This window comes from Nanorana parkeri, unplaced genomic scaffold, assembly GCF_000935625.1.
Source record: "Nanorana parkeri isolate BGI_ZX_2015 unplaced genomic scaffold, ASM93562v1 scaffold288, whole genome shotgun sequence".
In the NCBI taxonomy this organism is placed as follows: domain Eukaryota; kingdom Metazoa; phylum Chordata; class Amphibia; order Anura; family Dicroglossidae; genus Nanorana; species Nanorana parkeri.
The window spans coordinates 121,427-131,922 of NW_017306556.1; the positions used below are offsets into that span (position 1 = coordinate 121,427).

General features: G+C 36.6%; 1 protein-coding gene across 18 annotated transcripts in view; it reads right to left on the minus strand.

Annotated features, from left to right (window-relative positions):
- PTPRD (protein tyrosine phosphatase, receptor type D) overlaps nt 1-10,496 on the minus strand; it is a 361,390-nt gene that overhangs the window by 113,528 nt on the left and 237,366 nt on the right. For 12 of the 18 annotated variants that reach the window (XM_018557524.1, XM_018557525.1, XM_018557532.1 and 9 more), the window contains 3 exons: nt 5,948-5,974; nt 4,084-4,201; nt 39-626 (listed from right to left, as the gene is read on the minus strand). The exons of 5 other annotated variants lie outside the window; for them this stretch is intronic. In XM_018557524.1, the coding sequence (XP_018413026.1) occupies nt 39-626; nt 4,084-4,201; nt 5,948-5,974 (733 nt within the window). The remainder of the gene's footprint in view (nt 1-38; nt 627-4,083; nt 4,202-5,947; nt 5,975-10,496) is intronic. One more of the 18 variants, XM_018557527.1, reaches the window with a different exon arrangement.

Below are 10,496 nucleotides of genomic sequence, written 5' to 3' on the forward strand. Positions count from 1 at the left end.
TTCCGCTAAGGACAGAGACTTAAGCAGACAAATCCTACCTTGATCTACTGGCAGCGTCCTGAATTGGACATTTGGACTAAAAGGACCAGGACCCTTGCTTGTGTAAGCACGTATTTTAACATCATAAATGGTATCAGGTTTTAAGGTAGTAAGAGTCACGGTTGTGTCAGCAGGAACAATGGGCACTTCAGCTGGATGATATGGATTATTGATATCCCTGTACAGGAGGATGTATTTTGTGATCGCACCATTCCTTTCTGCTAGGATGGGAGGTTGCCAAGTTATCTGCACTGAGGTTGATGACATGCTGTCACAATTCAGGTTTTGAGGAAATCCACTTGGAACATCCTCTGGTATAGTAATTTCTTGGATATTTTCTTCCCCAAAGCCCACTTTGTTTGTGGCTGATAGCTTAAAGACATAAGAAGCTCCTTTGTGGATTTCTTTAGCAGTAAAGTGATCTTCTTTGTCTGAGAACTCTAGTGTAGTGAGAATATCCACATCTTTGCGACCATATTTCAGACGATAACCCATAAGAGGGCCGAAGGTTTCCACCGGTGCATACCACTGAATGAGAGCAGTATTCATCTGAGTGTGGTTAATGACAAGTCGAGGTTTGCCTGGAACTTAAATAAAAACATTGCTTAACTTAACATATCTTGCATACTAACTTATTACTGTTTACAAGAAAAAAAGCAGTGGAGTTTGTAATAATGGCAATGGCTTGACAATATAAGTCGAAAATGTTGGATAGCAAATAAACTTTCCATGAAAAAACAAAGCTTTTCTCAAAGTCAGTGAATGTGTTTTTCATATAAGAATTCATTTTTAAGTGATGTCACTAAAGCATACTAACACCAATTCACTTTTTCAAGAGAGCAAGAATTTACAAGATTACCCTATTGGGAATAAATATGCTAATCTGTTACAGTTACTGTCTCATCATTTTCCCCCAAATCCTGTTGCTGTCAACATGTACCTGACTCTACATTGCCATAGCACTACTAAACTTTGACCTCAGCCTGGGCCAAGGCAGCCCATCTCCAAAGACTGAATTTCTTTTAGTTTTTTTTATTAAATTAATTTCTTATTTGTATGAACTTCTGGTGAAGGGATCCATGTGTCATCTAAGAAGCCCAGCAGGTTGAGTTGGCAGACTGGCACATGTCAATCATATTCTTATAATAAAATTTGCTACCAGGTAATAGTCAATATAGAGATTCTTGTTTCTCATCTCTTATCAACCCTGTTGGCATTGAATTACAAATGTATATGTCTGTTACCAAAGCCTGAGGCTTTACCTGGAAAAATAAGAACATCTGTCTATTTCCAGTTCCTAACATTTTATTCAATAAACAATCTCAGGGTGTACTTGAACACATCCTATAAAGGCTGATCCCAAAGTTAAGGAAATATAGAAATTGTGTGTCCCATGGTTTCAAATAATTAGATTGGGCAGTGCCTTTAATTAGTTAATTAAGTTTGCAATTTAACTTATGCTGGCTTCATTTCAACTTTACTATGTATTTTTATTGCCCATTGCTACTGTACAGTTTATATTTTGCTTTCTCAAGAAAAAAAAAGAAAGTGCAAAAAACTTTAAGGAAAACATGTTCAGATAAAAATAATTCCCAGGTTTATCCTTGTTTTGTGTTTAAACCATTATTAAAGCCAATGAAGCATAAGCAAAGCGAGGAGAGTCCAAAGAAAGGGAATAATAACTCCTTCAGGTTTCCAGTGAAGAGATTGCTAGAAGCTGTCACTAAATTATATATGTCATAAATTGCTTTTATTCTGGCGGCAGCCCTCGCATTGATGACTATTTTTTTAACCTTGATTGGTAGTGCCTCTAAAGGAAATAAGAAATACAGCCGGACCGCCAAAAGAATTGCATCAAAAATACTTTGGTTTATTAAACGAAATAGCTTTGTCTACCTGGCGGCAAAGTGAAATGTGTATCCTTGATATTTTGAGCCTGGTGTGCAATAAAGTGCATGTAGGTAGAACCTATTAATTGGAAAAAATTGTGACTGCTAAGACTCTGACTGTCACATACTCAACTGTACAATTACTGATGATGTCTTTTTGAGATGAAACATGCTGGAAAAAGCCTTAGTTAAATATGATTTTAATAAACATCTACACCAGAAGAGGCTGAAGATTGGTTATAACCAGGGAGAAAACAGACAAAAAAAAAATGCACTCAAGCCTATATAGTTTTATAGAGGACATGGTGGTCTGATAAGTGGCCCTTTTAAATGGTGGAAACAAAGGAGCACCAAAGAAAAGAGCTGTCGAGTATATAAAACCACATGGTATTTGTTTTAATGACGAAAACGCATAATTTGCCTATGACATGGATCCGGCTGGGTGCATGACTGTATACCACCGGTTGTAATTCGGCTATCAGTTGTTATGTATTCTACGAAATTCAATAAAGATATACATGCTTAGAACATTTTTTTATGGTTTCAGTGTAGGCACTGCATGTGTTTGAGCCCCTGTTCACACCTGCACATTTTGATGCTCAAAGCGAAGTGCGACAAAATGTGTTACTAACACATTTTGATGCTCAAAGCTAAGTGCGACAAAATGTGTTACTAACACAGAGTAGCAGCTAGCATGAAAGGAGGGGAGTAGAGAAGACATTTAGATTTTTACATCTGTGCAGTCATCATCAAGTAACAACTTACTAAAGTATTGAAAATTGGAAGTCATCAGGAGTATATATAAATTATAATTAACTTCTAAGTGTTAAAAATAGTAGTTGTTTTTTCTTTTGATGCTGTACTACATGAACTTCCCATCATTGAAAAGTTAAAGGAGAGGAAGTAACCACTGTATTAAAGATAGTACTTTACACAGTGCACATTCACATCAGTCACTGCTCTCAAGGAGCTTGCAATGTAAGGTCTCTATCTCACACACATACATATAAGGGCCAATTGAGACAGGAGCCAATTAACCTACCAGCATGTCTATGGAGTGTGGGAGGAAACCAGAGTGCCTAGAGGAAAACCACACAAGCACATGAAGAACATGCAAACTCCTTGTAGGTAGTGACCTGGACAGGATTCAAACCAGGGACCCCCCGTACAAAAAAACAGAAGTGCTAACCACTACGCCACTGTTCATATATGAAATAATTAAATGTTTTGTCCATAAGGCAAATGAAAGAGCTATTTGTTAACGCCTTATACAAAATGTAGGGACTTCCTGGTTAATGCGAACAGCAGTCTGTAATATCAAATTCTATAACAAGTACCATCCAAACAGACTCAACCCATCTAAAGAACAAACAAAAAAACAAGTGTGTGTCTACTTAGTCACCATGAAGTCCAGAAATAATGAAAACCTGAATACATTTTCTCCACCAGCTGTCTCCTTTAATTCCAGTAAATCAGAAAAACGTATAATGCTAAATGTAAAGATGGTGTTGTTGCTGATAATCTACACTTGTTTAAGACATGGATGTGCTGTGTATATGCTATATTTATTAAGAGGTTAGGAGATAAGGGAGTACTTTCAGTACAGTTAGTAATGTAATCTGCATTCTTCTTGATAGATGCTGCTTTTCAGTGATTTTGCAAAGAATAGTGAATATGAGGTGCTGTGGTTTTTTTTTTTAGAAATCCAGAAACCTGTTATGAATAATGAACTTGCTTGAAAAAGCTTTTTTGAAGAAAAAAATAGTTTGGATTCACAACAGATGAATGTGATGTCACATTTAAGCACACATTTCCTGCAAACTCTAAAATGGCATGAATGGAAGGCCAGCATCAGCATTAGTTGAAACTCAGTATGTTTCACTCCTAAAACATTTGCAGCTGGAGCATTATTTTCACACGCCTGACATTCCTATCTTTTATCTACATTTCTAGGATCCCAGGTCATTCTCAGAACTAGTGCAATGGATTAGATACCTGCATTGCCAAAGTTAATCTTTTTTTAGGGTATAGCCATCTGCTTGGCAAGAAGACTGGGAAATAGGTCCATGTTATAAAAAAATGACTGATTTTTTGGTAGATGGAACAGGTCTGAGTGTGTCTCTGTATGACAAGGATTAAGTACTAAGAGATTTACCTGCACCACTTGTAGTCACGACTTTAGGCTTGCTACGAGCACCATCTCCTTTTGTTGTATAAGCTGTCACAGTGATGGCATATGCTGTTTCAGGCTGCAGTCCAGAGATGATCATTTCCTGAAATTAAGTACAGGGGAAAAACAATACACTGTCATAAATCTTAATGTTGTTTTCTTCTTTTATTAAATTCTGAGTACCAGTTTGCACTTTTTCTTTACCTACACTTTTCCTTCATGGCATGGAATTAATTGATCTTATTAATGTATATTTTAAGTAGTAATAATTATAGTAATATGTAATAGCTATGTGCCTATAAAATGATATGATTTTATAAGATAACTAAAGGGGTTTGGTCAGTTTTCCATTTTCCAAGTTTACAAACATATGTTTTCTAAATTAACTTATTAGCATAATGTCTTCATTTTCAATAAGCATTAATTACAGAATGCATCCATGGCATTAAGTTTGTAAAGGATGCTGAGCTTTCAAATTAGAAAGCCCAGCACTGCCTTATGTTTTTTTGTCAGTCTGTGCATATTTCCTTCAATGAAAAGAAAAACAACTATAAAATGTAGTTACTAACATTGGGAGTAATCAAAATCACTACGGATTTTATTAAATATAAATAAAATAAATACAACTTTTTATGTGGTTAACTAAATTAGGTATATCCTGAAAAAGCATTTTTTTATTTAAACATTTATTATGAGGTCACACTTTTTAATATAGACCTAAGCTTTGTAAATGACCTGGGCTCCCATGCCTCTTGTTCTTCACTAGCCAAAACATAGCACTAAAAGGCCCCCTGCCTTTTTGGTTACCATTGTGAGAGTGGACTAGATCTCAACCTTCAACATGGTTGTAACAGGAAGGAGCAAGTCCCCAATAAATAGATTGAGCCTACTAATAGTTTTAAATTTGGGGGTCTTTTACTGCTTGGTATAACTAGTTAGGCACAAAGTAGGGGGAGATGAGAATCCAGATCAATTACAGATTTTAGGCTTGCTTCAATGCCAAAACATTACAAAATTACAATGTGTTGTCTATAATAACAATATTTTTTTTTTTTGTTAATCCCCTAATTAACCTGAGCAAGTCATGCCCCACAGAGTTTAAATTATTAGCTCTTTTATCTATCTTGCCCTTAAGCTATGCACATGCAATCAATTGTTTTCTTGAGTCTTCAGTGTTCTGGTGTATTCAAGTACATCCTTCTTAGCAAAGTCATTTAAAAGCCCAAGTGCAATAACCCATGTTAACCAATCAAATTTCAGCTGTCTGTATTCCAACCAGTGAAGGTAGTGCTTTTGGTTCATACATGTAAGAAGTTATACAATATGTAAAATGTAACTGATATCTATTGGTGACATACGTATAATGTGTTTCTCACTACTTTGAAGGTCAAAGAACATTTTACTGTAGGAGTTTGAAAGCATTTTCAACTTTTTTTCATAAAAGATGTATGGTGTGTAAAACAGCACATTTCTGAGTGAACTCATGCATCACCCAAACTGCGAGAATAAAAAATACAAATAGCTGTTGAACTGCACAGTAAAATAACATTTTATAATTAACGCAAATCAATGGTCTTCTTACTTGAATTGCAGCCCAATTAAAGCAACATTAATACAAGCCATTCAAACAGCAGCCATTTAATCAATACTGCACAGAGTAGTTTGCTGTTGTTGCTGTATTCATCTTGGATATCTTTATAAACATGAACATCATGCCAAATGGAAAAAGTCAAACGTAAAACCAATGTGGAATGTTAGAGCATGCGTCTGTGCAAATAATAAAGAAAAAAAATACACACAGCACGCTGAAAAACAAACACCTTAGAACCAGCAAGCCCTTATTACTTACATGTTCAGTAGTATCATCATATTCCCACTGTTTTAGAGTAAAGAAGGTGGAAAAGAAAAAAAAATAACAATAATAAAATTATGAAGAGCTATCTGTGCAGTTAGGGGGCTTTTAAGCACTTTTATTTTCCTGTCTTTCAATTAGGGTTATATTAGTAACTCTAATTATAGTATAGACGCCAGTTTTAAAGTATTGTGTGCTGGGTACTTTTCTTCTCTGTGCAAAATAATGTATACTGAGAACGAAGACCCTAGCACTTCAGACGTTTCTCATAAATGACAGCTATCATACAAACAAATGCCTTACACGGTACAATTAAACAAGTAAATCTGCCCTAGTAAATAAAATAAGCCAGTATTATAAAAAGGACATGGTACCAGTGTTAATACCATCTCAAAATAATGGTCTCAACAGGTCACCGGCACACACACAGATGAATTCAATATCTCTAAGATATGTTTATCAAAAAATGTCATGGCATGTCATTAGAAGCTGAAGCTAGCGTTTCGGGACCTCGCAGGGACCCTTCTTCAGAGTGACATAGTGACAGAACGCTAGCTTCAGCTTCTAATGACATGCCGTGACAGTTTTCAATAAACATATCTAAGAGATATGGAATTCATCTGTGTGTGGCGGTGATCTGTTGAGACTATTCTGAGTTTTGCACGGCCATCCGTGTGATCACTAGAGCACCACCACCATTGGAAGGTCCAAATAATGGACATGGTGAAATCAATTTATAGCATAAAACAATGTCAACAAAACTTATAAGAAATCCAAGTAGATCTTAAACAGTGGTATCCATACACACTTGGGGTTATGGAAACGAAATGGTAGTGTATAGGACTGAATCTGAGAAATGAAAAAAATCTAAGAGGATTCCCTGCATTACTGGACCTACAATTGATGCATCAGATGACATGCGGGTAGAATTATGCATGCCTCAATTACACGGTTTGACTGCACAAAAACAATAGTCAAAAATCACAGTATTTGTAGTTAGCTTGTGTATTTGAAATTTGTCATTTTATTTAAATAAATAACATCCTTATGATTTTCTTTCAGCTGTTCTGTCCCTAGCTATTCATATGTAAAGTAAAAACAAACTATTGACAGCTTTTGAAATTATACTGACACCTAGTAGGACTTATTATGAATAAAATGTTGACAGCCTGGTGAAGGTGGTGTGGAAACGTATTGGGCAATCAATTGGGAAGAATCTTTAATCGGAAAAAGGTTAGAAATTCCTGGATTATTGGTAATTTTTTCTACAGGGCTTGTAGTAAATTGTAGTTCCATCCAATTTCAATACTCTTTTTTTAGCTGAAAGGATGGTATGTGTTTTATAACATTTATATAATGGATTGCAATGGTTGGTTAAGTGCAAAGAGAGCACCAGTATTTCTTCATCACTTTGCTTTTTACATTTTAATATATTAAAAAAATATACATTATGATAAGAAATAAAATATTATCAGTCTTGGGACACCCTATTTGTCTAATAACAATCAGAAGACAAATATCTATTAAAAGAGAAAGATTGGGAGAGTAAAATATGCTATTCCCAATACTTAGAGGCTGCATGGGACATTGCAGGTGTCACACGCTGGTTCTATAAAGCAAAAGGTTAGCAATCTGAGCAGTTAGTGTAACCACTCATTGCTCAGCTGTCAGTCACAGCTCCCTGCAGGGATTTCCCCCTCCCCTCACTTTTTCTCCAGTCCTCATTGGAGGGATAGACAGGGGAAGGGGCGGGCACAGCAGACTCTAGAAAGGCACAGCCAGCTGTCAATTAATATCGTCGGGATCCTTCCTGGCTACAGCGCAGCTCTGCTCTGCCAGCATATGTAAATGTACTCCTGAGACTCAAAAGAGAAGTAAAGCTAAAAAAAAAAGGTTTGACTTTACTTCGCTTTAAGTATATTTCTAATAACTATGTCAGATTTGATCACCCCAGATGGTTGTCACAAAGTTAGACAGAAATGTGTTTTAGGTTTTGCCACTGGCAAACTGAATGCTTGACCCTAGATGTAGAAGTGACCTCTTCAAGAAATATTGTGCTCTACAAGTATACTAAAATAAGAAAACAATAGATCAATACAAAGAAAACAACTAGTTATAGCACTTGTATAATTACTGATGATTTGCTGGCTTTGAGCTATGTTAAAAAGCTTTTGTAAAGCATTTATGAAGCTTTTGGCGAGCATCAAGCAGCTCATCTTTGTTGAAGCCTTCCACCCTTTTGCTGCCGATGCCTTTTCTGCATTTTTTGCACACATGTTACAATCCACATTTTAGGCCTAAAAATTACATAAAACCCCCCAAAATTATATATTTTCTTAAACCAAAGACCTTGTAGAATAAAATGTTTTTTTTTTTACATCGCACAATATGAGCTCAACTCTATCAAACCCCAAAGTTTTGTAAAAAATGCACTTTAATTTTAGTGCCCAAAAACACAATATAATACCCCTTTTTTTTATAAGATATAAAAGATTACTTTAGGTTACTACGAGTAAAGAATATCTAACATGCCTAGGTTAAAAAGTGCACGCGTCCATGAAATGGCGACAAAATACGGTTCCCCAAATTGTTCTAAGGCAACACTTTAAAAGCCCGTAGAGGTCATCAGTTTAGAGATATCCATTAATATTGGCCTTAGAATTATTGCTCTCACTCAGGCGCACGCGGCGATAGCTAACGTGTAGTGTGCTTGCCATTTTCATTAATATGCGTGCTCATGGGGGACTTAATGGGGGAATGGGGCATATATTTTTCAACTTTACTTAATTGCTATCACGTAGGGGGGCTTACAAGCATTCTTCAGCTCCAGTTTAAAAATTTTAAACACAGATCTTAAAGTGCATGCTGACTATCACTTATATACAAGCTGCTTCGGCAGGCTTTCAACAAGTTGCGCTAAAGCTTATTGGAGCCTGTTAGCAGCGTGTTTAAAGTGACAGCACTTCCATCTGTTTTTAACATTTTCAAACTAGAGCTAAATGGTGCTTCAGAAACTTCAACAAAGCTTGCCAAAGGTTCTGCACATGCTCTGAAATTTCTCACTGTTCACACTGTTCTTATACAAGCCAAAGCCTGTGTGAACTAGGCCTAAAAGGGGAATAATGCATTTAATCATGGGAAATTATCTATAGGTAAACATGTGCATGTAAACAGTACACAAACATTTAGCTCTCGTACCTGCACTTACTGGAACTACAATGTTAGCTGCACTATCCAGCATGAAGACATTATCCAGCATGAAGACTCTGTATTTTACAGTAAACAGTGGCAATCTGCACAATTAGCACACCACAGGTAACTTTTTTCCACTTAACAAGTTATACAAATTTCTGTGCCTGGAGTTCTGCTTTAAGCACAGTATAATTTGCATGCATAATATGTTTCAAGGACATTAAGGGAGTGTACTTTTATGAGGTTGTTTGGCCATATGTTTTTTTTTTTGTTAGGAGTTCCAGTGGGAAGATATTCCCACCAGAGTTTCCAAATTCACCCAGCTGCTTTAGGCCAGTGACACACTGCATGAGAAGTGTGTAAGCTGAGCGTGGCCAGATGAAAGACTGCATCTTCAGCTCCTGCGTAACAACCGAATGGAATTCGCACATCTTGGCACACTCAGCTACGTGAGCTCTGGCAAGCTGACGCGCAGGAGTGACAATGACATGACACACTGCACGCGAAGGTACGTGCACCACTGCTCGACGCTGCTCCGCATGCAGTGTGCCACAGGCTTTAGTCGTTACAAAGCCAAGTTATTGTGTCAATGCCTTTGTTGGAGGGAATAGAGACATACTGTACATTACTTTGGGTATACATTTCTTATGTGATCCATTGAGATACTGTGGGCAGACCTTGTGTCTATGAAAACATGTAAAACACTGGATGACATACTAAATTTCTACTGGATCCTGAGGATAGAATTTGAAATATACTAAGATAAACACAAATTACATTACAAAGCTTTAAGAAAACATTTGTGTACCCTTTTGTATTATTTTTTCAAGCATTGCTACTAAACTGATCTTCACCTAACTCATCAAGAGAAATAAATAATAAAAAAAAAAAAAGTGCATTTTAGCTAGCCCTTGTTTGTGAACACAGTTTCACCTGATATTCTAACATACAATTTGCAAAGTGAAAAACATCTATGTGAAGACCTAATCCAGAATAAACTAACTAAATTATTCAGTATTTAAAGTGAACATTTCCTTTTTTTTCATACATACGTAAAGTTATAGAATCACATACCCCAAGCAGTATATACTCTGTTAAACCTCTGGGGGCTTAACAAGTGAAAGAGCCAACATTTTTGGGTTTGGTAGAAAATGAGATTTACTCCCCGTCTCTCATAATAGAGCTGGTGCCTCTTGACTGTTCCAGCGCTGTCAAGTTGACTTGGAGCTTATACAGTACAGGGCTTTCTTTCCTCAGTCCCAGCAGCTGCATAGTGCAATGTGGAACAGAGGAAGTATATGGTGGTGGGAAGGTGGGAAGGTAGGGGGGGGGGGGCGGTTAAATGAAGGGTTTT